The sequence below is a fragment of the Mustela nivalis genome, assembly GCF_964662115.1.
Source record: "Mustela nivalis genome assembly, chromosome: 1".
NCBI classification, from domain to species: Eukaryota; Metazoa; Chordata; class Mammalia; order Carnivora; family Mustelidae; genus Mustela; species Mustela nivalis.
In genome coordinates this window covers 58830632-58858381 of record NC_139020.1, presented here as the reverse complement: position 1 = coordinate 58858381, position 27750 = coordinate 58830632, and the positions used below count along the sequence as shown (strand labels likewise).

Here is a 27750-nt window from a genome sequence, read left to right as displayed (position 1 = left end):
CCCTTGTCCTCTCCCTCCCCCAGATTTCCTCTCTTCTCTCCTCCCTCGGTCTCTTCATTAGGTCTCACCGAGCTCCGCCCTTCCGCGCCCCTCCCCGACCTCCCGAAATGGCTACGGTGCGGCCGGGCCTGGAGCCGTGGAACCGCGCGAGAATCCCGAAGGCGGGGAGCCGCAGCACAGTGACCATACCGGACCCCGACGCAGCTCTGGGTGAGCGAAGGGCCCGGAGAACCGCAGACGCTTCCGGAGGCGGCGTCCGGCCGGGCCGGCGCACGTGCGCGGTGGGGGCGGGACTTCCTGAGCCCTCGGTCCCGAGTTTGCTAGGAATTTTGTAGGGGCTCTGGTTTGCTTTGGAATCCTTCACTAAACCCACTGTGCCCACGGCACGCCGTGCCTGGAGCGACGGACGCCCGAGGCCCGGCCCCGCTCCCAGCGGAGCGGAGAGAGGTGGGCGCCGCTGGCGTCTGGGAGAAGTGCTGCCTGGAAAGCCTGGGCTCCCTCCGGCCACCAGCAGCCCCTCCACCCTGCAGTCTGTGTCCTGATCTCTTAGGAAGGCGCAGGGGCACTCTGTGTTTAGACGGCAGTCCGCATCTGTATTACGGGTTAGGATTAGTGCTCCCTGCCTATCACCGGTTGTTGAAAGCGTCTAATGATGTCATTAGGGGAAAGTGCTCTTAATGTGTTTTATCCGTGGTACGGCTGTTTTCAGGCAGTAGGGCCCAGTAGTTAGGAGCGTGCCTCAGGAGCCAAATTGGGTTTGAATCCTGGCACTTGGCTCTGCTGGAGGTGGGCAGGTTGGGGGCTGTCGTTATTTAACCTTTCTGTGCTCAGCTCATTTTCACATGCGGATAAACATAGAACCTGCCTCAGAGGGCTGTTTTGAGGAAGAGGTACAGTTAGAAAGCATTTGGAACAGTGCCTGATACGATAAATGGATACTTAAGTGATAGTTAATTTTAAATACCACCTATCTAATCACATCCTCCTCACCATCCATCCAACCTGCGCAATTTATAATCTTCCTCTTCCTCTATTAAAAAATTCTTTAACAGGATTCTGTTAGGCCTGGAAATTCAGCAACTCCCCATTCTCAAAGCAGTCCTTTCTGGCTTCACATAGTTGGGACAAAATAAAGTTCTCCCTGTTCTGTAGTAATCTGCCTTTATAGTCCGTCCATCTGGGATGCTAGTGCTTCCCTTAGTGACACAGAGACATTACCTCCATCTTCTACTTCACAGCTTTTCAGACTAGGAAGCTGTTATATCATTCTGAGCACCCCGTGTTCAGTCAAACATTCATCAAGTAGTGTAACTTCCAGTTACATTACATTACGGTTACATACATTACATAACAGTTGGCACAGTTGTTTCTCTTACCTGAAAGTAGTACACTCATACCACACCTTTGCTTTTAAGAGTATATCCATTCTGCCTTGCTTATGTACGTAACAAAATAGAGGATTTAGGGGATTTAGAGAAGCTTAGAACAGGTACCCCACCATCAAAGTACTTAAGGTAAGTGTACACCAAATGACTGCAAAGTATTGATATGAAAGATTCTTAAAAATCATAATAAAATGTGATACGAAGATACGTGTTATTGTTTAACAGATGATTTCTAGACTTTGTATCATCAGTCACCATTTTCCATCTTCTCACATACTTAAAATTGTTAATAGTGTTCTTGTAGTTAAAGCTGATTATATTAATTTGTTCTTAATCCCCTTAATAAGGGAAATACTCTTCAGAGTATTTTTACATAATAAATTTCACATAGAAATACATACTAAGTTTTATTAAATATCTCTGGTTTAGACCTTTGTGTTGCAGCTGTAATTAGAGAATGCTGTCTTGTTACACTGTCACTGAAGAACCAAATCTTAGATGCAGAGACAGATGTGCTATGTGCAGTCCTTTACAGCAATCACAACAGGATGGGCCGCCACAAGCCCCATTTAGCCCTCAAACAGGTAAGGAGGAAGCCCTGCGTTTACGACTCAACATGTTTGCTTGATGAAAATGAGATTGCACTGCCACTTAATATTTTGTTATTATGGGAAACCCAGTCAATTACTTGTGACTTCATAAATCATCAGTCCACAGTTGCATGTGGGATTTCATTTTTTTTTCCCTGAAACCATTTCAAAGAGCAATTTATTTAGAAAGGTACTATGTTTAATTCTTTGCCAGTCTTGCTTCTAATGGGTAATTTTTATGAAAAATTCCATTATATATGACATAATAAATTACAGTACTTTTGCCTAGTTCACAGATACAGTGATTTGAGCAAGACAAAGTGTTGCATTCAGAAACAATTTCCTAATCATAATGAAAATCCTAAAATCATAAAAAGAACAAAGTTGTGGTTTATATATTATAGGGCATATAATCTAATCAGTAATATTTAGACTAAATAGCTGTATAACAAGTTATGGGAAGTGGTTTCCGTAATATTTAGAGTTTAAGACACAGTTGGGCCCTCAATTTAGGGACTACCCTATACAGACAAGTCTCCTAAGCTGGATTCCTTATAAGGTCATAAATTCATTCACCTTATTAATTCTGCAGGTATTTTTTGTAAGTTCTATGTGCCAGGCATTGTGCGTGGTGCTCGGAATACAGGGGTGAAACAGACATGTTCTCTAAATTTACAGATTGTACCCTTTGGTTTTTTTCTACTCCCATTACTTAAGGCAAAAAGAATGGAGATTTCTTCATCAAAGAAAGATCTGGGAGTGTGTGGTTCTTCCCTAAGTTTTCTTCGCTGGGGCAGATTTTTATCTCCTTATGAGTCTTTTACTCCAAAACCAAACCTGAATGTATTTCATGTTGAACATATCAGATCGAACTTCTTTTTCCTCCTGGCTTCCAAGCTATGAATAATTATCTATCAGAAAAATTGGGTGTTCTGTTTTCTCTGCATCTTCCTTTTAGGTATCTCTTCCATTCAGTCCATTGATCAGTCAAAACTTTCTCTGCATCTAGTTCCTTCTTTTAGTTCTGGCTGCATCTTCTTTCTTCAGAACTTGTCAACGTTTAGTTGTCTTGCTATCGTAATTATTCTTCCTCAACTCCAGTTTTTCCTCTATGCTTGCATGTTCTATATGCCAGAGCCAGGGTAATCATCCTAAAACAAGGTTTAATATTTTTAATGGTTCTCCATTGTCTTCTGAATAAAGGTGAAATCTCTTAGCTTTACTATCTTGTTTTAGTAGTTTCACTATTAGAAAGCATGTTTTTCAGAAAAATCTTGAGAATAATCTCATACTTACTTTGGTGCCCTTTAGAGCATCAGTGACATCCTGACACATAGTAAATTCCTAGTTATAAACTGATTTGAGAAATGCATTTGGCTGGGTTAATTTCACATCTTTAAGTAGGGGCCTCTGTTTTTGGGCTACACATTACTTTACCCTAAAATGAAGGTATTCTCTTGTGTTGAGTGTATTTCCATACTTTGAACTTTTCCATTTCTTTGCTTTTGTGATCATATTAGTGGCCATGTTTGTGTGATATAAATTTGAGCTGTTCTTCCCCTTTCAGGTTGAACAGTGTTTAAAACGTTTGAAAAACATGGATTTGGAGGGTTCAATTCAACATCTGTCTGAGTTGTTTTCTTCCAAGTAAGCGGGCCAGTGGCTTTGTAATGGTCTGTGTGGTGGGCTGGGAACTCATAGTCTTCAATGTGATCTCCATTGGACTTCTTTGCTTGGTGTTGGGATACAACCCAACTGGGGAGTTTTACAAATTTTGTTTTAATAAGGGGCACCTCGTATTTGTGATAATCTCTCCTCTGTTGGTTTGTGGGAGGGTCTAGCAGGACACTAAACTCTGGGTCAAGATAGATTATATTGAAACATTGTTGTCAGTCAACTCCAGTGAGGAGTGTCCAGCTCATCTGTGCTTGAAAATAGCTCTGTAAGTGCTTCACAAGTAATGAAGTTTAAGAATGAAAATAACAGAAAATAAAATTCTTTTCCATTTTTGTGAAGTGAAAATCAGCCTGTAAATACCAAGGCATGTGTCATTCCTAGCCAACCAGTGGTTGAGCTGGTGCTCATGAAGATTTTGGGAGCCTGCAAGTTGTTACTTCGCTTCTTGGACTGTTGCTGCAAGACATTTCTGTATCCTTGATCAACTGAAATGCTTTCCTCTGAATTGGAATTCTTTGGATATATTTAATTGGTATTTCTGTTTGAAAGCTATGAGGTTATAGGAAGGAGGTTATAGGAAGTTATAATGTATGTTTAAAATTTTGCATCTTGGCCTCCTTTTCCTAGGAATTGCCTGATACAGCCATTGCCAGAGACTGTCAGTCTCCATCTAGCATGTATTATCCTAAGGGCACTGACAGTTATAAATTCTACATCATAGAAGCTAAATAATGAGAGCTCTGGAAGAGTGCATATTACTTTAAGTTTCCATGACTGAAATAGAACATTTTAAGGCTTTAATTTCTTCAAGAAAATTCTATTTCCCATGTGTTTTTTTCGTAAACGTAACTTGCAAAATTCAGATTACTTTGGTTTTGTTTTCCAACTTTAACTTGATTCTCCAGCTTGACTGTGAAGCACCTAGGCTTGCAAGAATTCATTATTTTAAACCTTGTGATGGTTGGGCTGGTGAGCAGGTTATGGTATGTATGTATATAAAATCCTTCATTTCTTTTTCATCTAACTCAGCCTAGGTTTTCATATTTTTTTTCCCCTGGGATGCTGATGGTGCAGGGGTTCTGTTTCTTCACTTGATTCATGTTTTACTTGTGGTGGATTGGGAACCTAAATGTTCACGGTTACGTCTTTGATGTCTTTCAGGTATTATTTGGGTCTCTCAAGTATTATTTGCGATCATCTTGTGTATTCTGCTTATTCTTAGAGGTGATAAGATTAGAATGAATAACAGCTAACTTATTATTCTTTTCTGTAATGGAAATAGCTTTAATTTTTGCTTCTTTTAAGATATTCCAAAAGAACAGAGACGATGTAGAGAATCTGAAACTTGCCTAAAATCTCACCATGTAGCTAAAACCATACATATCCTTTGAGACACCTTCTCGTTGAGTACTTTATTTAGTTTTAAGTAACATTTTGTACTTGGGTTTTTCTGCTTGGGCTGGACTAATCTTGCTCTTCGCAAATATGTATTAGAGGATTTTTAATCTATAGTGGCAGACTGATACTTATTTTCAGCTTTGAATCTATTGTGGTTATTACATAAGCTGCAAATTATAATTGCTTGCTAATTCATGACTTCCTGTCTTTTTCTAGGGTTCTTTATAAAGGTGTTTTGAAAAGGCTGACGTCTTTATATGAGCCATTGTTCAGATTGCTTCAGCAGGTCTCTAGGATTCAACCACTGCCTTACTTCAAAGATTTTACTTTTCCTTCTGATATTGCTGAGTTTTTAGGACAGCCCTATTTTGAGGTCTTTAAGAAAAAAATGCCTACAGCTTTTGCAGCTAAAGGAGTAACTAAACTGTTAAATAAACTGTTTTTAACAAAAGAGCAATCACCAAGGTTTAACCAAGAAACTATACTCAGAATTTCCAAAAAAGCTAAACAAATGAGGATCAATACACAGAATAATGTGGATCTTGGACAGCCAATAAAGAATAAGAAAGTTTTCAAAGGTAATTTACTTTTATATAGCACAGACTTTTACAAGTCCCTTTATTTCTTTTGTAGTAATTTGGCAAGAAATGTCATATACTTAAGAATTTGATTTGAAAATTGTATGCTAATAGTATGAAAATAGCATGATATTGAAAACAGTTTTTGTATCCGTGGTCTCTCCATTTCTACAGAAAAGTCATCAGAATTTGATGTGAGAGCTTTCTGCAAACAGCTGAAACACAAAGCTACTCAGGTTTGTCTGGCTTCTATTACTATGGCTTATGATTTCTGCTAATTTGTGGAATAGATACCATTTACCAAGGGCAGAGATTGAGTCTCTGTTTTTATCCCCAGCTCTCAGCTTAGTGCCACCTTAGTTTTCCTCCTAAGCTTCTGAATGAATAGAGGCCCAAGGGACTGAGTGCATCCAGTAAATTCAGGTTATAGAATGTCTTCAAAAACATTTTACTCAGAGTTTTGCTAGAATTCTAAAGTGTCTCTAGGATCCATTGTAGGTGTAGGATTGTGTTAAGGGTATGAGCTTTGGCAGTGCCTGGGTGGCTCAGTAAGTTGAGCGTCTGACTCTTGATTTTGGCTCAGGTCATGATCTTGGCATCCTGGGATTGAGCCTCATATTAAGGCTCTGCACTCAGTGTGGAATCTGCTTATCCCTTTCCCTCCCCCTCTGCTTCTGTTCCCTGCACATGTTCTCTCTCTCTCAAATAAATGAATAAAATCTTAAAAAAAAAAAAAAAAGAGTATGAGCTTTGCAGTGAGACAGAAATGGTTTGAGTCCTGGCTTTAGTTGGTACTAGCGGTGTGGCGTTATGTAAGTTTCTTGACCTGCCCATACCTCTGTTTTCTAATACAGTATGCCCCTCATAGGGTTATGCAGTTTCCATGCATGTAAAGTCTTCAGCCCAGAGTCTGGAGTATGGTTAAGCACTTCACTGTGGTCAGATGTTATTAACTACTCTCATCGTTACTGTCATCCTCATCTTTCGTCAGGAGGCTTCTCTTTCTTTCCCAGTTAGGCTTCAAGCTTTAACATGATCCCTCTTAGTCATTGTCTGTAAATTCTGTTCTGGACCTAGCAACAGATAAATACATCAGTGTTACCCACTTTCATGTGGTAACTACTTCTTTTATCATCTGTCCTCAGATTGTTTTCTCCTGGTGTCCTACATGGATGATATCTTCTTTTCTATTTAAGAATTCTTAATTATTTTTGATAAATCAGAGTTCTTTCTTGAATGTTTACAAGGATTCTAGCTTGGATTTATATTCTGTCCAATTTATGAGTTCTAGAGGGAGGAATCATCATCATCATAGCCCTAATAATAGCTAATATGTATATTGCATTTACTCTTGAAATGCTTTATGTGTGTTAATTCCTACAATCCTTGCAAAAGCCCTGTTGGGCTGGTGCTATTATTATTGTTTCCATATTTCAGGTGAGAAAATTGAGGCTTAGAAAGGACAAGAAACTTGCTTAGGCCGCACCACAAGTATGGGGCAAAGCTGGGATTTGAACACAGTTTGGTTTCATAGTCTTTGTTCTTTATCATTATATCAGTCCCAAATCGTTTTGTCAACTCTGTCTCAAGAACTATGGCTCTCTGACCCTTGAAAGTTCTGCAGTACATCTATCTGTTCCTGGGTGAGCTGATGTTAAAGCCATTTGGTTGGTCCCCAGTCCCTATTCATGACTAATCACTACCACAGTTTTAACAGTTAGCACTAACATGCTCAGCTTGCTTCTAAGGTCAAATTTCTTTTATCAGTTACCAACACTAAGTATTGATAGGTCTTGACTTTTATATCTTCTACTACTTTTTTATGTTTTTCTTGAAAGTGAGAAATTTGGAGCAGTTTTGAATGAAAAATGAAAGCAGAGCTAGTAAGTGGCATATTTTTGTAAACAATGAAGGCTGGTATAATTCAGACTTTACTTAACATAGAAAGATGGGGTTTGAAGAGACACATCAAAAGATGGCTGAATTGGAAGTGTTGCTCAGTTAAGCATTTTTAACACACATTCAGCATCATCCCTTTGTGCATTTTCAGTAACATTTTTGACCCATCATTGAGGAGTAACTTGGTATAGAAATAAGTGAAAAACAAATTTGTGATAGTCTAGTAATGTCAAGGGAAAGGGCTCTTCAGTGATTTTTCTTTTCCCTACCAGATAGACCTTGACTAATATTTATTCAGTTTCATTTTTATGTATAGATTAAATAGCTGTATGTGTTAGAATATTTGTATTATGATTCACATCTGAATTTAGTTATAGATGGGGTCTGTTGTTGCATAGAGGAGGAAAAAAATCTTGTGTTAGTAGCAGTGGATAAAAAAATTAAGTTTTTTAAAAAATTTAAATTCAACTAGCCAACATTAGTTAACCAACATTAGTTTCAGATGTTGAGTTCAGTAATTGATCCGTTGCATATAACACTCATTGCACATCACATCACATGCCCTCAATGCCCATACCTAGTTACCCCAACCCCGACCCACCTACCCTCTAGCAACCCTCAGTTTGTTTCCTACAGTTAAGAGTCTCATGGTTTGTCTTCCTCTCTGATGACTTCCCATTGTTTTGTTTTGTTTTTAAATATTTTATGTATTTATTTGACAGAGAGAAATCACAAGTAGATGGAGAGGCAGGCAGAGAGAGAGAGAGGGAACCAGGCTCCCTGCTGAGCAGAGAGCCCGATGCGGGACTCAATCCGCCGAAGGCAGCGGCTTAACCCATTGAGCCACCCAGGCGCCCCCCCCCATTGTTTTTTAAGACAAAGGAAAGCACAGTGAGCTTTAAAAGTTTTCCTTCTTTTAAAAAGACATTTTCTAATTTTCATAGGGGTCAACTTTTCTCTGGTTATATATTTGTAAGTCAATAGGAAATCCAATATATTTTTCTCACCTTTCCATATTTCAGGAGACCAACTTAAAATGTTCTCAGTCCAAACTAAAGGCAACCAAACATTCTTCTCAGAAAACAACAGGAACTCCCTGTGCCAAAAGTTTTGTGCAGAGATTTCGAAAGGCTGAGAATTTCATTCAACTTTCTGAAGAAATCCAAACAGCAATTTTGTGGTGCAGGAGCAAAAAACTCAAGGCTCTGGCCTCCTTTCTGGGTAACAAACTTCTTAAAAGTAACCGGCTTAAACATGTAGAAGCTCAAGGGTGTAGGTAGGTATATAATAAGAATTCCATTCCTTTATTTTTTCTGTTGTTATTTAGGGCAAAAGTATATATATATTCAAGTTAGCTTTCTAAAAAATGGGATAGCCCCCCTAGGGGGGCTAAAAGAAGAATCTATTCAAACTGCAGTTTTGTTTGCTTTTGTTGGTCACAGCTGTCTCACTGGGAAGAAGAAAGTTAACTTGGTTAATTAGATTTATTCATTTATATTCTTCACCATTCCATTTGTTCATTCAGAAAGCCTTAGGAGTGTTTGTGGTATGCTAAGCCAGGGGATGCATTGTGTAAGACGGACTTAATCCTCATGGAGCACTAGCTCTCACTCCTGCTCTGGTAGGTGAGACAGCCAGTCTCCCCACAGCTTCAGGGCAGCAGGATGAGGGTGTGAGAGCAGAAGTACACACCAGACTCTGGGCTTAGGGTTAGGTAATGTTTGTTCATGAGTGCCAGACTCTCCATGTATTGATTTCTTCCTTTCCCTCTGGTTCTTAGGTTCACAGAACTGCTTAAGGGTGGTTATCTTTGATTGTGAGTCACTATTACTTGAAGCATTATAAGTCAGATGCCTTAGGGTTTTATATTTTTATTGAAAAAATAATAGATGCCCATCATAACAATTTTAGACAAAAAAGGCTGTAAAGATCAACAAGAACAAGTTTTGATTGAGAGCTGTGGGAGAAGTTAAGTATTCCTAAGGAAAGAATTGTTGGAAGGGTTTCTACATTAAGGTCCTTTAAAGAACTGTAGCCATCTAAAAATGATCCATTCTAGGGTGGAGCTCAGCCTGAGATGGAGAAGGGTAGAAGAGACAGATGATAACAATTAAGAGTTAGTGAGAAGGGTAACAAAGTGGTATTTGGTTAAACCATTATTCCCTACCCCACAAAAAACCTGCTCTTTTGTACTGTTGTTTTGCTGTTTCAATATGCTGTAGTATGTTTTAAATTTGCATAATGTCCATAGCTCTCTGAGGTAGGCAGTATTATTCCCATTTTGTAGCTGAGGATATAGGGGATTTTGTTCAGATTGTTACATCTGGAGATCTAGAACTCAATTCAGATCCTCTGATTCTTCTGTTCACATATTTTTCTATTTCCATTTTAATTAGGAGGTACACTTACCCTCTCCCCACTTAAAAATCACCACTTAGAGTAAGACAAGGAAAGCTTTTGGAAACTGGTCTTGAATCACTACATTATAAAGGCTTCCTCAAAGTTATATATTTATTTAAAAAGAAAAAGGGGGAGTGACGGGGTAGAAGTTACAGATCCGTGCTAATCTTTTGAAATGTAACATCTTTTGAAATGTAACACATTTCAAAATGTAATGGAACATTACAAGACAATGTAATGTACCTTGTCGCAGTATACCTTATTCAGAAGCAAAGCACCTAAAATAATCAGCAATTTGAGTTCTGAATTCCCACACTTGAGGAAGATGTATGAATCACAATTAGGGCAGCCCAGGGTATCAGGTGGTCTACCCCAGAAGCTCTGTCTTCTCATTCTTAGGTAAACTCCGTCCCTGACTTTGATTCCTTTTCCCTTGTTCACTCCCTGCTACAACATGAAGTTACTTATCCGGATATAGATTAATGCATCCAGGCGGATGTTCTATTTGTGATAACATCCTTTCCCCAGCTCCACTCCTGTTACATTAAGAACAGTTTGGTGGTTATCAGGGAGCTACCTGACAGCTACCTTGCTAGGCAGTTGTAGGAGGTACTTCACTTAGGGAACAAAATGGAGACATACTTGGCTATAATCTGAATCAGAGGGAAACTCTGCTCGGAAAACACAGATTTGGGTTGAAGCTCCTATTTATTTTTTGTGATGATTCTGGGGTTGTACACAGTTATAGGACCTCTATACAGTTTTGTGTACTTTTCTTTTAGGAGTTGACAAAAAGGGAGACAAAAGTTTTTGAAAATGTCTTTCTGTGTCTTAATCCCAGATTTTACCTTTCTCTTGTCCTTTAAAGTTTGCCAAAGAAATTAGAGTGCATAAAAACATCTGTTTGCAACTGCCTTCTTCATGGCTCAGGAATCAAAACTTCAAAGCGTCATGTGAGACGAAGAAGAACTCAGAATAGATTTTTACTGGAACAGAGGAAACTACAGAGAAAGTTGCAGTTAACTCTTTCAAAAGAAATTCAGCCATCCCCTCAAGAGACTCAGAATGCTACAGATAGCAGTAAATGGCGACTCTCGCACTATACAGTTCAGAGAACTGATCTCTCCCCTAACAGTAAGCTTCTCCTGAGTAGCAGAATTTCAAATCCTGTCATACAAACTAAAGAGAAACAAATTCATGAAAACCTTACAGGAAGCAATGAAAATGAAACTGATTCATGGACAATACTGCAAATGAACAAACATAATACATCAGGAACCATTAAGGAGACAGATGACATTGATGATATTTTTGCTTTAATGGGAGTTTAGATGCTCATTTGTGAGACATTTAAGTGCTTAACAAACTGATCTGGTGTCCTGCTGTTTTATGTGGAACTGCTGAAAAAAAATCTGGAAAGACTTGGACTCATAGAGGAGCTGCTTTAGTGTAACATTGTATAGCAGTTCATTTCAGTTCAATAAACATTTATAGTAGCTCTGTGTCATTTAACTGACAAGTATTTGAATATTAGTCAAATTTTGAATTTGACTTTGTGTCAGGGGTTTAGATGAAAAAAGAAATCTACCATATCCTGTCCTTGAAAAGCAGATATAATTCCTTGATTAAACCTGGTGGGTCCCTGAAAAACAGAATAATTTTATGATTTACCAGGGAATTAAGAACTGAGTAATTAGGTTTATAAAACCCTACCCTGTGCTTTAGGGTTATATAGGGAGTCAGCTGGCCTAGGAAGTATCAAGGAGTGCTTGAAAAGTCACTTTGGTCTTAACTGGCTCCGTTGTAGGTAAGTCCATCTCTGAATACCCATATTTGTAGCTTCTAATGATTGTGCTTACTTGATTATAAATTAGAATTGATCATCAAAGGGTCTAAAAAATTTTGCCACTAACTGTATTCTCAGGGACTGGTCACTACCATTATTGTACTTCATTTGTTCACCTTATCTCACAGGAGGGCAAATTAAAATGCTTTTGGAGTTCTCTAAAAGTTTTTGGGTTTTTTTTCTGGTTTACTTATTTGGGTACTAGTGAGTGATTCTGAATAAACTTTTTTTCCAAAAAGGAATTAAGGTGACATGTATAACCATACATGAAATACAAAGAAGATAGCAAAGTAGAAGTAGATAAGAAAGTTAAATGAAAAAATAAAGCTTAGTTACACAAAACAGAACCAGGAATGAGGCCACACATATATCAATAATTTACTGTTGATGCTACCATCTGATATTTTTATATTGTTTTACCATTGCCAGAGATGGTAAATCTTACATATTTTCAAATATTCTAGTTTACTAGAATTAGGTCAGTAAGCTTCTATTCGTTAAGAAGGTTGTGGTATTAAGTTTTCTGTTACATGTAGACTTATAGAAAAGTAAAACAGTTCCCCAGTATGTATGATACCCACCCTTTTGCTTCACCATCCTCCCTCTGTTTCCGTTCCATTCTTTATCTGGACTTGTTCTTTCTGCACCTTTCCCACTTATCTCTACTGGGGGTTCTTGTTTTGAGAATCACTTGGTGGGTTGTTTAAAATGCAGATTCCCTTTTGAAGAGACTGATAAACACAGCCAGGGGACAGGGACAGAAGCCTGCATGACCTCATGGAGCCCAAGATCAAAACCCAAGTCGAGATCTGGAGTCAGATGCCCAACTGACTCAGCTATCCAGGTGCCCATAAGCCTGCATTTTTAACAAGGCGCTTAGGTGATCTGATGCAAGTAGCCTGCAAAGTAAAGTCAAACACCACTTTAGATTCTTTTTTTCCTGAAGCCTTGCAAACATCCTGATTTACTTCAAAGTTCTTAATACACTTCTAGTCCCTTTTCATTGTTTATATTTTTCCTGGCTTCCTACCAAGTGATAGTAGCTACTTAGTACCTTAAAACACAGATAATACTAGGGAGATCTCATTTATAACAAGTCTAGCCATAGCCATCAGCTTTTGTGATTTTAAGATTTAAGGTCCAGTCTTGCTTCTGTTTTCATTTGCAGATGAATCCACACAGTTAGTTTCCCTGGACTTTGACTGCTTCATCTGAAGTGGCATCATTGTTCAAGAATCAGAAACTTGGAAGTGTTCAAAGAGATTTTCCCTCAGTGAGAAAACCAGAGTGTTCAGTGATTTGTCTATGGAGGCTAGAGCCTGGATTGAACTACAGGCCTTTCACTTTTTTCTACTTAATTAATGTTCCTTTGGAGTAAGTTTCCTCATCTCCTCTTCTGCTCTCTTGCTCCTTAGAATTCTGGGGGAATAGTAAAAAAGCTTCACATGTGTTCACCAAATGATATTTTATACATATTTATAAGAAATGTAATATCTTAGATCAGTTAATCTTTCCAAACAACTTGAAATTCCAATATCTTAAATTTTTAAAAGTAAAATCTAAAATATACAAACCATAACTTACTAGTAAATTAGATTAGAAACTACTGTTAGTGGGGGTGCCTGGGTGGCTCAGTTGGTTAACTACCCAACTCTTGATTTCAGCTCAGGCCATTATCTCAGGGTCATGAGACTGAGCCCCACATTGGGCTCCGTGCTAAGTGTGGAACCCCCTTAAAGTTCTGTTTTTTCCCTCTCCCTCTGGTCTCCATACCCCAACCAAAGAAAAAAAAATACTGTTAGTGTCATCGTAAATACCGGTTTTACCCCTCTGGTAGCATTAAAACACTTAGATCATTCATAAGAGCACTGTGGTGAGACCTCCCATGCCCAAATCCTCTTGACCTTACTTCAGCCACTCCTGTGGCCACCAGTTTCCAGTAGGAGTGGACAACTGCACTTTGCATGATGTTCCAGAGACCTCTCTCATGCTCCTGACAAGTTGCAGGAACTGCTTGGCCCTTAGGCACGCACAAGTTGGAAGAAGTGTGGAGCCACCTTCTCCCCACTTCAAAGGCAACACAGAGGCACGTTTCCTAATTCTCCCCAAAAGGTGCCTCAAGATCAAGACTAGTACCTATGTGATGTCCAACTCTTGCATCATTGGTTGACTTTCCTTTCTTCTGTTTCCTTTTTCCATCACTCCTATTCCCTGGGGTCACTTGCCAAATAAACGACTGTATGCAAACTTGTCTTGGGCTCTGCTTTTAGGAGAACCAAGGCTAAGATAAGAAGTAAAGTAATACTGGCAGGCAAAATGATGACTTCTAAGATTGTTCTATTGTCACCATATATTTCACTTTGTGAATGCCTACATAAAGTTTTTTGTTTCTTTCAGCTTAAAACACTGGTGGTAGAATAGACCAGGATTATCAATTATAAAACTGAAAATATATTCATAATTGAATTCCCTAAAAAAGCCACAAACTTGTTTTACAGACTTAGTTTTTAACCAGGGCTACTGCTATAATCTTAATATTCAGCCTCACCTGAAAAGCTATGCCACTTACACGAACAGGTCAGTGGCATCTTCATAAAAAATTTTTCTGTTAACTTTAGCTCAAAGTACGGCTTTATCTTTCCATTGTGAATCTTACTGTACCAATTCTACACTGGTCCATCAACTTTTTTCTTCTCCCTTTTGCAAATATCAGTGTTCTCACTTAAAACTAGTCCTTGGTTTTGTCTTTCAGTAGAGAAAATGTTACCTCCTTTATGACAAGAGGCTTTCTGTGATAAATCTGAATTTTGCTGTATTCTTCGTTGGTTTCACTTTATGAATATACAGAGTATACAGATATTCTTTACACGTACAATACCATTTTAATCTCTGTAGCTTTGTGAATTATAAATTAAGGGCAGAGAAATCAAGTAATTTGCCCAAAGCCCAAACTAATAAATACTAGAACTGGAACTTAAATTCTGATCTTCTGATTCTGAATCCCTGTTCACTTGAAGGTGAAGGATTCCAGTTTGCAAAGACTGATGTTTTCAGCATGGACTGACTGAAATTTTATCAAGAATATTTTATATTCAAATAAGGACTTGGAAAAAAGACTAATTATAGGCATAGAGAGAAGCATTTATCTTCCATCTACCTGAAAGTGCTCAACAGAAAAGTAGCCCCTTTTTACCTAGTCCATTTTAATACTTAAATATACATAACAGACATTTTCTTTAAAGACAAAAGCCCAATAAAAACCATTCTCTACATAGTAGTAAATAGGTTTTCATATTATGGACTTCTATATGCTCTTGTTTGTCAGTTTGTTAAAACAGAAACGCTGTTAAAATAAGAAGGGTATCTTTTTTTTTTTTTTTTATAAAAAAAAAAAATAAGAAGGGTATCTGTTCTAATGAACTGCACAATTTAATTATTTACAAGATCTTTTTCCCCAGCACAAATTCATTTGTGCTTTGGAAAGATGCAGGTTTTAAAACTGAAATGTTCCTTCTGCAAATTACAGATACACAACATTTAAAACAATGTTGAAATTCTAGGTATTCAACTCCAGTTGGCCAAAGCCATCAGTCTTAAGATTCCCTGTTATATCTGCTATAAAGCATCTCAACAGATGGATTCCAGAATAGGTCACGGAACTGTGAAAAGAAAAGAAAAATTTTCTTCTTTACTTAAGATGTAGTAACATACCTGAATTCATCTAACTTAAAAACTGCTTAAAAACTTTTGAGTTCCATGTATGAAACAGAATGTCTTGATTTGTTCTACCTTTCCTCTCTTCCACCTTGTATTCTAAATCTGATGATACACATTATTTGATCCAGTTTCCTTCAGGATCCTAAAAATTTCACCATATCTACTACTTTGCCTTTTATTAAGCAGACTGTTTGTTTTTTTTTAAATTGAGGTATAATTGACATGTAATATTAGCTTCAGTTGTACAACATAATGCCTAGGTACTTGTATATATTGTGAAATGATCACAATAAAATTTAGTTAACTATTGTCACCAGTCATAATTATAATTCTTCCTTTTCTTGTGATGAGGACTTTTAAGATCTGCTCTCAGCAACTTTCAAATATGCAATACAGTATAAACACCACCATGCTGTATATTACATCTCAATGACTTGATTATAACTGGAAGTTTGTACCTTTTGATCCCCTTCACCCATATCTCCTATCTCCTAACCTCTACCTCTGACAACCACCAATTTCTGTATCTATGATTTTGCTTTTTTGTTGTTTCTCAAATTCTACATATAAGTGAGATCATGTGATATTTGTCTTTCTCTGCCTGACTTATTTCACTTAACTTAATCCCCTCAAAATCCACCCATGTTGTCACAAATGGCAAGATTTCACTTTTTTAATGGTTGAATTGTATTCCATTGTATATATATATATATACATACCACATTTGCTTTGTCCATTCATCTACTAATGGACAGGCTGTTTCCATATCTTGGCTACTGTAAACAATGCTGCAGGAACATGGGGGTGCAGATATCTTTTCAAATTAGACTTTTTGTTTTCTTCAGAGAAATACCTATAAGTGGTATTTTTTGATCATATGGTAATTCTATTTTTTGAGGAATCTCATACAGTTTTCCATAGTGTCTGTACTAATTTCATTTCCAAGAGTGCACAAGGGTTCCCTTTCTCCACATTCTCACCAATGCTTGTTATTTCTTGTCTTTTTTTTTTTTTTCTTTTGTCTTTTTGATAATAGTTATTCCAGTAGGTGTGAGGTGGTATCTCATTGTGATAGTTTTGGTTGCATTTCCCTGATGGTTAGTACTGCTAAGCATCTTTGTTTTCATTTTTTCCTGTTGGCCATGTGGGTGCATTCTTTGGAAAAACGTCTATTCAGATCCTCTGCCCATTTTTTAATCTTTTTTTTTTTTTTTTTGCTATTGAGTTATAGGAGTTATGTATTTCAGTTACTAACCCCTTATCAGATACATGATTTGCAAATATTTTCTTTCATTCAGGAGGTTACCTTTTCCTTTTCTGGATGGTTTACTTTGCTGTGCAGCTTTCTTACAGTTCAATGTAGTCCCTTTTGGTGTTGATCCAAAAAATCATTGCCATGTCTGATGTTAAGGGCCTATGTTTTCTTCTAGGAGTTTAATGGTTTCAGGCCTTAACATTCAAGTCTTTAATCCATTTTGAGTTAATTTTATATACAGTGTAAAACAGTAATCTAAGTCTCATTCTTTTGCATGTGGCTCTTCTGTTTTGCCAACACCATTTACTGAAGATGCTGCCTTCTTCCCATTTTATATTCTTGGCTTCTTTGTCATAGTGACCATATATTTGTGGGGTTATTTCTGGGCTCTCTATTCTGTTCCATTGATCTATGTTTCTTTTTTTAATGCCAGTACCATACCTTTTTGATTACTGTGACTTCATAATACAGTTTGAAATCAGAGAACATGATACCTTCAACTTTGTTCTTTGTAAGATTGCTTTGGCTATTTGTGGTCTTTTATGGTTCCATACAAATTTTAAGATTGTTCTATTTCTGTGAAAAATATCATTGTAATATATTCTATTTTGCTTTTTATTTTCCAGACTATAAGTTTTGATTTCTTTAGTTTGTTCTTTTTGTGACAAAGATTCAACAACCTTGATAATTTAGACCTTTTTTTGGTTATTTTAAAAAATCATAATCACCACTATTGTGTCTGTTATTGTCTACTCATCTTACTAATTCCATCCATATGTCAGCTGTAAGTGACCACATGATTTCTCAGGATACATGGACTTTTATGAATACACTATAACTTTTGTGGATACAAGAATCATATATACCTGTACATAAAACAGGCAAAATATTTTCTGCTGTACTCTTAATTCCCTTCTTGATATATTATAGCATTTTAGACTTTTTGACCAAAGCTGCTTGCTTGAGAACAGCCTATAATGATTTCTGGTTTATAAGTGAAGTTATATAGTTTGAAGGAGAAATAGAAGTTAGATTGTCCACACACTAATTATGGCATCTTGAACTCAACTGCAACATTTTTGTCAATTAATGTGATTTTCTTTCTCCTTAGAGTCTATTGTCTTTGCTTGGAATTCCACTATATAGAAAGCAATTATACTCTACCTACTTACATATTTCTCCATGACAGCTATAAAAACATATTGATCCCAGCATCATTAGGGGCTTTACTCCATTTACAAATCCGTACTCAGCTGGGGCAGAGTTCTGACATTAAGTTCAGCATTTAACTTTTGCCAAAGCCTTATAGGCCAAAGCTTGCTAGACTATAATTCCCCCTTTCTCCTACAAGGATCGTATAAGAAGGAAATAAAACCCGACTTATTTTATAATAATTATTCCGTGAACAGGCCAAACTTCTTTCTGGAGGGATGGACTAGGACTTGGTCTTGCACATAAAACCAAGGAACGTATATAACGCTACTTTCTGAGTTGGGTTTTGAGAGCTACATAGTATAGTATGCCAAATTCCTGTATATACAGTACATGTTGAAGTTCTTGGAAGTCACCAGGTTCCTGCATCTCAATTAAACTTAAAATTGTATGGCTTCTACAGTGCCTTGGTCACTTGTGGCAAGTACAGTGGCAGCAGTGATTCCAGGGTCATATAGGAGAGAATGCTGATGTATCTAAAGAAGGGAGTATCTTTAAAAAGTAGTGAGAATCTGATACTACAGGTTGTTGGCCTAACCTTGCTACTTACTGACTTGGCAAGAAAGGAAGCTAACATTTATTATATGGCTGTGAGTGCATCAGTCACAATACATTTTATTTGATCCTTGTAACAATCATATTTTTACTAGTGAGAAAACAGACTCAGAAAATGAAGTAAGTTGCTTTAAAATCTATGGCCAAGAAGTAGAGGAACCATGCAAAATCTAGGCTGTCTGACCCCAAAGCCTATGCTCCTTCTATTTAAACAATTACCTCTCTGCAACCCACTTCATTTCCTTGACCTGTGACCGTAACTGGAAATAGGGATGTTGACTGTGAGGACCAGGTGAGTATTATGAATGATGTAACCTTCCCCAAGACCATCTGTTTTCAGATAACTCTAGTTCTTAATGTCTAGCCACAGTCTATCCTGATTGGTCTGAGGGCCTGTAGCTCAAAGCAGTGTGGAGCTAGTGCTAGATCATTTCCTTGCTTGGAACACTATAATTCTATTAATGTAGGTCAAGAAAACATTGTCAGTTTCTCCCTAGCTCCAATAAACTGTTAATTCAAATTCAGCTTACAGTCAACTAAAACTTAATTTTTTCCCCAATAAATGCTGCTGTTAAGCCATAATCTGTCCATCTTATGTTTGTGCTGCATTTTTAGTGAAGGTCTCACTTCCTTCTTATTAAACAGTTAAAAGAATAGCTATTCTTCTATGCCAATGCTCAGGGCTCTAAGAAATAGGATTTCATACCTGCCCTTAGGAATCTTCATTATATAGATGGGACACAGACAAGTGAACAAGATAAATACTTGAAAGAAAGTCAAAGGAAAAGAGCACTTTGTAGGAATGACTGAACGAAGGATTCTGATAGGCATGTTCATAATTACAAACAATTTAAATGTGATCTGGATTGGTAGGACCTTGAATGACTGATTAGAGGACAGTTTCATACACAACTATTACTTGTTTTTAATTATTTCTCATTGCAAATACCCTATTACTTTCCACAAAGAAGTGAGAGTAAGAAAGTCAAATGGGAGTGGCACTGTATCTCGGCTCTAGTACAAGGTACAAGGTACAGTATATCCAAGGTATATGAAACTCATGTTTCATCACTAAACTATCAAATATCTCAAAATTGTCAGCTCTAGAAGTAACCATTCTATCTGCTACCAATGCTTAATTCTAACTTAAAGGAAACATTTCTTTACATATGGTCCTTTTAAAGAAAAATTTTTATTCCTCACAGCATGAATAAGCTTTCTACCATAAAGATAATTTTTCTTTGAAATTGAGAAAAGCATGGTAGTATCTTTATTGTGGCTGTTATTTAGCTGATTTTATAAAGTAAGAAGTTTTTATTTCTGCTGTGATCTAGGATTGAGCTAGGATGAGGCAGAAAGAGAATGAAGATACCTATAGGGAAGATACCTACCATGTAGAAGGAAGACAAAATAGAAGGAAGAAAAAATAAAAACGCTGATGGATTGTACCAATAAATCATGGTTAAGTGCATAGTCTTCCAAACTCCTCTTATTTTAAGAGATACCTCAATTTAAGAAATACTATGTAATACGAAAGGATGTTAGTACATAAAGTTACAAAATAATTCAGCTCTTACCTTACAGGAAACAACTGAGGAAAACATCCTTGTGTTTCACTGTCAACAAATTTCTGGATCTGAAGTACTTGTTTTAAAAGATGTCCCTTGGAAGATTTGTCAATTTTTGTTAATACCATCTTTAAGAAAATAAATATTTAAGCATTAGAAATAAAAAGTCTTTAATACAAAATTTTGGGCACCTGGGTGGCTCAGTGGGTTAAAGCCTCTGCCTTCAGCTCAGGTTATGATCCCAGGGTCCTGGGATTGAGCCCCACATCGGGCTCTCTACTGAGCAGGGAGCTTGTTTCTCCTTCTCTCTCTGCCTGCCTCTCTGCCAACTTGTGATCTGTCTTGTCAAATAAATAAATAAATAAATAATCTTTAATACAAAATTTTATGTTTTAGCTACAATTTTTTAAAAAGACTTATTTATTTATTCTAGACAGAGAATGAGTGCACAGTGGTGGGGGAGGGAGAGGGAAACAGAAAACTTAGCAGACTCTGGCTGAGCGCGGAGCCCCATTGCAGGGCTCAATTCCACCATACCGAGATCATGACCTGACCTGAGACCAATAGTCAGACACTTAACCAACTACACCACCCAGGCGCCCCTAACTACACATGGTTAATAACAACTAGATGACCCTGGTAAGTTTCTTATTCTCTCTATACTTATTTTTTCATCTATAAAATAAAAGCAACACCCCCAAAAGGAGTTACCATGAAGATTAAATGAGTTAATGTATGCAATGGATAAAGCATATACTATGTGTTTGCTGTTTAATGGTGCTTTAACTACAAAGGGCCAAAATATCTTGGATTCAAGACCAGTGAAAAGGACCTTGGGCCATATTTGTAATTGACATAAGACAAATTTCATATGATCACTATATATCTTATGTTAACTAAGACGAATAGTATTAGGTTGATCCAAATAAAATTGCCACCTTATAATCACTTTTGACCTACAAAATGGTTCTGCCTTATATGCAATAATACAAAGGAAAAACTAGAAATCAGGCTATTGTATCTTATATTCACTACACTTATAGGAATGATTATAAAATCAATTAAAAAGTAAAACTTTGATCCATCAATTTCCTGGGGAATTTCTACAAAATTAAAATTTCCTGACTAATCATTTATGCTTTCCAGTTATTAAAAAATGTTAATGGTAAAAGAAGTGAGTAGCAGAAAGCATGTGGTTTCTAATGACTTGTGAGTCCTTCCAATTGGGAGTCTTTTCTCATAAAAGCAAACATGCTTGTATTTAAAAGGAGGCATAATTCCTCTATCACAACCTCTTTCCAAAAGAGAAAGTAGAATTTCTTTAAATTTGAAGCTGAGAAAAATATACAATTTTATAAACTGGTACCTATGATACCAAATCAGGAATACTGTATCACTTAAAACCAGTTTGGCACTACTGGGTATTTTCTACTATGTGGACTATAATCAAACCTTTGACTCCTCATACTAACTGTAGTTATAGCTTATGCTTCATAGGGCTTTTGCAAAATCCCAAAATTCCATAACCCCAAGAAAACAAAAACATCACTGACTAGTAACATGGTTTGATTTGCATTAAACTTCACTGTTACATTTTAGTGGTTTCTTTTTTTGAAACCAAATTACAGTCAAAGGATTCTTTTTCTTAGAAAGGAACTTCAGAGGTCTATGTTATCTGGAAAACTCATGAAGCAAAATAAATGTGGATACCAACCTACTAATCTGTATTCTATTCTAGGGCAAACAACAGAAAAAAAAATACAAGTAAGATATTCCCAGAAGAAATATTGTTTTCCTAAGGAACATAAAAATCCTACCTGTATGTGCTGGAGCCTGTTATTTTCTTGCAATGGTTCTTAAACTACAAATTGCTTTAGCAAGTTTTTCAGTTGCAACTTCATTTACACTTCGATATGTACTATATGCCAAACTGCTGTTAAAGAGCCACTAATATGTTTTAGACAAATATTTATATTGCCATTAAAAAAATGAAAGGAAAAAGCACTTAGGAACACTAAATGAATTAATTTTGACTATAATTCTGAAAACTTAAAGCTGAGAGAAAGAAAAGAGAATTAAAGTACCACAGAACTTATCTACTACTGGTTGATAATTAAAAAGATTATTCAAAAACTATTCTTGCAGAGATAAGAACTGTTCTCTCACTGAAAAGACACACACACACACACACACACACAAGCATTTGCACATGTATACACACAAACTGGTATTTCCAATAGCAACTATGATTCAAAGGAAATACTTACCACATAAGGTAATGAAAATTCTTCACACATTCCTATGGCAATACTGTCGGTTTTTTGAATTCCGACAACACTATCCACTAACAGAAATGTTCTCATCAAACTATAAGAATGCAGAAATAAAAAATTAATGACAATATCAAATATACTCATTCATTTCTTCCCTGACCCTCACTATGCGGAGAAATTTTTTGAATAATTTTCACTCCAAAATTTAAAAATTTTTTAGGCAAAGGGAATTTTCAGTTTATTAGAAGTTCATCCTATAATCCAATAAATCTCAATGCTATTACTTTCAATAACTAAGTTTACTAAATATTAATTTATTTTAATAGCAGATATTAGACCTAAGATCCTCTGCTTGGGCTGAACACAAAGATGAGTGAGTACCTTCCTTTAAAAGCTTGAATAGGGATGCCTGGTGACTCAGCTGATAAATGTCTGCCTTTACTCAAGTCATGATCCCAGGATCCTGGAATCAAATTCTGCATTGGGTTCCTTGCTTGGCGGGGAGCCTGCTTTCCCACTGCCTGCTCTGCCTGCAGCTCCCCATGCTTGTGCTCTCTCTCTCTCTCTCCAACAAATAAATAAATACAATCTTAAAGAAAAAAAAAAAAAGCTCGAACTCTAGTGGGAGAAAGAGACATGAATCCAATTAACTATAACATGCTTTTGGATTAGATTTATAAGAAAATATTTTCCTTACTTCCTTCGTTCTTTTAGATAGGTCTCTACCATGTCAACAAAATCTTCGGGAGCTCTATAACCATAACCTGGCATGTCCACCAATGTAAAATATTTTCCAACTTTGAAAAAATTCATTTTCTTTGTGTGCCCCTGATAAAATAAATGGAAAAATAAAAGCTTCCTTAGAATACATCCTGTATATATGTAATGACTCAACATTTTCTATTCAATCAGCAAATATTTATTAAAAGGCTAAGTGTTCTGAATATAATCCTAGCTATGCTGATGATGATACAGGAAAAGAATATAGAAGAGAAGTGGCTGTAGATAAGCTTAGTTGATGCTACTTCTACCCTCCAATTCCTTTTTAAGAGCATCTATATGACTTAAGAAGAACTTCTGATTAGAAATATGTTCCCAAAATATGTTGGAGTCTTTTCATTAGCTCTTTCTCAGTGAAAGGTTATTCTATAATGGTGTCACTGCATTAGTCAATATTCTCTGATGAATAATTTATCTAAATTTTAAAGAGATATAAATTATGGCACAGATTGGTTAAACTAAAAATACTTACTGTTAGTCATACAGGTTTTCATAAAACCTAGATGCAAAACTTGAGAGTTTGTTACATCTAGACTACTGCTTCCCTAGAATCAAGATGTTTTGCATGTTTCATTAGATGGTTTTAGAGCTTTCGGTAAACCATTTTTTAAAAGCATGTACAACACTAAAAATATGTGTTAAACTAAAATGATGTAAAGATGGTAAAAAGTCATGGTTTTGTGTCTAATGATGCTATTTATCAGAAAACAAAAGATTACGATAAGCAACTTAAAACGTCAATTGTTGAACTTAGAACAAATATTTTCAGAGAAAATATTCTATAAAAACAGTGCTTAGGTTCCCAGTCAGTTGATGTGTCTATCCATAGAAAAATGACAGATTAGGAAGTCAAGAATACACATCTTCCATTGTCCTCTCAAGCAGGAAGGGAACCCACCCTACCTAGAAATCAGAGTTTAGCTGTGTTATTTGAGGAGACAGAGTAGGCCTAAGGATAGGAGATTTAATGAACTACAATCATCAGCATTAGCGATGAAGCCAGATTAACTACATGAAGAAATGGGGAGCAAGAAAAGACTAGGAAGCTTCATGTAAGGGTTCCAATGCAAAGAAAAGGGGGGCAGTGAGCCGCAGGTTGGTGGGAACATTTTGCCATGGATAGATAATAAGGTGAGAGGAACTAGGGGTGAATTTTAATGACACAGTATCTTAGATATTGGTAGTCTGCATCATTGAGAAAGAGTAGAGGAAATTTTAAAAATGCCAGAAAGTTACTACAGCAGACTGGCTGGGGTAATCACATCATTTGGCCTTGGGTAAACTGGGGTGTGCCTAATATATATATATATATATGTATACATACATATATATCTGTATCTATATCTATATATAAAGAGAGAAGGGGTAGTAGAAGAAGGGAGGGAGAAAGGACTTAGCAAAGTATACAAGATTATAGGATTATAGGAGAAAAATCACTTCAAAGCAGTTTCCTCTAAAATCAGGGCAGGAGTAGATGATCAATCTTAAAGAAGCAAATACAGAATGGCAACTATACTTCATGCAGCAACTCTTTGGAAAAGATCTGAACAAAAGATTTCCTCAAGAAACTGGCAAGACAACCAAAATAAATCCAGACATACTTCCTTCTTCTTCAGGGATAGGTACAGGTGTCAATAAAATGTCTTAGTTTACTACTTGTTTGAAAGAAATCACTGTTCTAGAAACTTAGCAAGTATGATTTCTTGTACCTCTCAACATTAATTAGTCACTTTAGTCAATTCAGAGATGGTTCAGACATGTTTTACATTTCAATATACTGTTTCTTTTATATCCCATGGGCCTCCCCAACACTTTCCTTCAACATACCGGTTTCTTGGAGACTCTGACTTCAACCTCTGGAGCCAGGGCAAATAAGGCTTTTATTAGAGAGGATTTTCCAACATTGCTTCTGCCTATAAAACACACCTTATACAAGGAAAAAGAAGATAACTGAGTACAAGGTTTATATATACATTTTTATTGTATATTGTATTCGCTGCAAAAATCTGTTAAACGACTATCTTTCCTAGCCATGTAAAAAGGTGGCTTATGTTTAGTTGAACCTCAAATTCTGACATAGAACTACTATCTACTGAATGATTCCCAGGGCCAGGTACTGTTCAAAGCACTTAGCATAAATTTTCTTATCTACTTTTTATCTTTCCCTATCAGGTAGGTAATATTATTATCCCCATTTTACAAATGATAAAACTAGAGGCAGGGAGAGGCTAAACAACTGGCCCAAAATTATATAGCTAGAAGGGAAGAAGTTGGAATTTAAACTCAGGACATCTATATCCAGAACTTGTGCCTTTAATTACATTATACTACTCAAGAACATCTGGGACATTTATTAAGCATTCCTTATTTACAAAGTTTTTTGAAGTTAAAAATTATATGCATGTCAACAAAACTTATTCTAAAGTACAACTACGTCTCAAACTGCATTGCCCTACAAACTCCCAGAGTTGACTATAACACCATTGCATTTATGAGGTTATTCTTTACTCTTGATTCTCTTGTTGCAATTAAACTTCTCTCCTTTAGACCTCTATAGTGTAGAAAGGAACATAATGTTCCCGATACTAACCATTAATATACATGACTGCTTTTTAACATGATGTTGAAGGGGGTACAATACCAATCAGTGGTTCTAGGGGAAAGTGGTTATCACCCTCTGGGGGGTGTTTTAGAAATTTGTAAGGGCATTTCTACTTAGGAATAGGACTGGGTGGCACTTCGTGGGCGGGGCCAGGGATGCTACATATTTTGCAAGACTGGGTCAGTCCTTCAGTATGAATTGATCTGAGTCCTGCATAAATTTCAAATGCTCTGCCAGATTAAATCCAATGATAATATATAAATAAAACTAAATTTCAAGAAACAAAAAGTTACTGGACAAAAAGCCCAGCAATTCAGAAGCTTCAGTCAAAACACGATGTTGTCTCAAAATTATGAAACTACTTATATTCCCCTTAGTTCTGACTATTTAAACTATCATAGCAGTTCTAATTCGAAGGAAAGTTTCCATTGCAGTGGTGCAGTTGCAAATAATGAGATCTCTAAGACATGCATAAAATGCCTACTCGTGGAATTTCACTAAAGTTGTTTAATAAAAACCACATTGTGGCCATGTGTATGTAATTATTATTTCTGCACGACAGGAAATTCAGATCGGGTTAAAGGACCATCACATTTGTGTAACTATTGCACTTTTCCTATTCACTTTGTCTCATTTGTCTCGGCATGTTTTTCCCTACGTCAATTAAGAAGGAGAAAGAATAAAAAGCCATTTAATTTTTGCACTGGTTTGGTTTTTACAATCATTTAATGTATATTCATTACCAAAGTAACTAAAACTATATATGCGTATTTAGTTAAGATAATTTTATGCGTCCCCACAGAGCTAGAAAATCCCTCTCGTTCGGTGACAATAGGCGAGGGCAAAATGCCTCCCCAGTCCTCACGACCTGAGTCTCACCTCAGGGTGGGCGAGGTCCGGGGCGTGGTCGAGACGCACCGCGGAGCTGAGGTACTCGATGCGGTTGCGGCCGGTGGCCGTGAAGACGCTCTCCGCCTTGGAGATGTCCTCCAAGCTCGGGTCGAAGATCTTCACGTGAAGGTCCAACCTCGCGTCTGGAGCGAGGTGCCGCTGGAGTTCCTGTAATGGGAACGCGAGCTTCGTCATTTGTCTCTTGGGCAGCCTGAGAACTTCCGCGAAGGTTTGGAACGTGCTGCCAGCTCGGTTCACGCGCCGCAACGCCCCGGTAAGCTCCAGTAGCTTGCGGGTGATCGGCCGCAAGCCTGGGGCTGTCATTTTCCTCTCCCAGAAGTCCCGCGCAGGGCTTCGCGCCAAACTCCGGCCTGCGCCCGGGCGACACCTCTTCCGCTATGCCTGCTGGGAATTGTAGTCTCATCTGGCCTCACTCTTTCCGTCGCAACGCTTCCAATCCAGAGAGCCCGAGGCCGCGGTTTCTCAGAGACCGGGAGGCGGGGGTGGGGACTCGGGGGCTGACGGTTGACTCACGCTCAACGGCAGACTGACGACTGAGCCTTTGACTTCTGTATCACTGTAGGGAGGTCGTTTGACAGTTTGCAGAGGTGAAAAGACACACCTGGGCCCTGTGGCCTTTGAGTGTCGCACGAAGGAGCAAACGTGTGAAGCTCTGGTGGATTCCAGGCCTGTTTACTCCTCAGAGAATCCAGTTATCTCACGGATCATTGATGTTTGTTGACGTGCGCATCACTCGGCAGACCGGATTCCGGTGGAGAGCGGCAGTGCATATCGAGTCCGAGAGGGAACTGTCGAAGTCCAGGAACTGTCGAAGTCCAGGAAGATCAGACCAAATCAGTATTAAAGGGATTCGGTCTGGTGGATGGGATGTGGCAACACCATTCTCCATGTTCTTGGGACATTCTCACTGATGGTGAGAACCAACAGCATGTTGGTTCCAGGTGGTCCGTCTGGCTGAAGGAGCATCCTCTTCAAAGGATCTAGCCTCCTGGCTAGGTAGGGTGTCAGGGTTTAGATTCAGAATAGGATTTAAATTGTAGTGGGGGGGAAGGAAAGTGGATTAGGAAAGCTAGCAGCCTCTGAGTCCTGTGGATTGCGGAAAT

At 37.5% G+C, this 27750-nt stretch overlaps 2 protein-coding genes across 4 annotated transcripts; one reads left to right on the top strand and one right to left on the bottom strand.

Moving 5' to 3' along the window:
• RMP64 (ribonuclease MRP subunit p64) lies at positions 1–11423 on the top strand. Its single transcript, XM_082683568.1, has 9 exons — positions 1–210; positions 1815–1969; positions 3543–3622; positions 3992–4123; positions 4558–4635; positions 5267–5628; positions 5803–5864; positions 8550–8803; positions 10796–11423. The coding sequence occupies exons 1-9, from the start codon at positions 108–110 to the stop codon at positions 11256–11258; spliced, it is 1689 nt and encodes a 562-aa protein (XP_082539694.1). The 5' UTR covers positions 1–107; the 3' UTR covers positions 11259–11423.
• Positions 9383–27222, bottom strand: GTPBP8 (GTP binding protein 8). 3 transcript variants are annotated; one of them, XM_082683589.1, is made up of 6 exons: positions 26615–27222; positions 24961–25059; positions 23051–23181; positions 22348–22447; positions 20095–20208; positions 9383–13192 (listed from the first exon to the last, which is right to left on the bottom strand). In XM_082683589.1, exons 1-6 carry the CDS (start codon positions 26948–26950, stop codon positions 13124–13126), a joined length of 849 nt encoding a protein of 282 aa, XP_082539715.1. In that variant the 5' UTR covers positions 26951–27222; the 3' UTR covers positions 9383–13123. The 3 variants fall into 3 exon arrangements, with proteins under 3 accessions (XP_082539715.1, XP_082539714.1, XP_082539716.1); XM_082683588.1 differs by lacking the exon at positions 9383–13192 and adding an exon at positions 15180–15432 and having other exon boundaries at positions 20090–20208; XM_082683590.1 differs by lacking the exon at positions 9383–13192 and adding an exon at positions 15180–15432 and having other exon boundaries at positions 20090–20208; positions 26654–27222.
• Between the last annotated feature and the right edge of the window lie 528 nt (positions 27223–27750).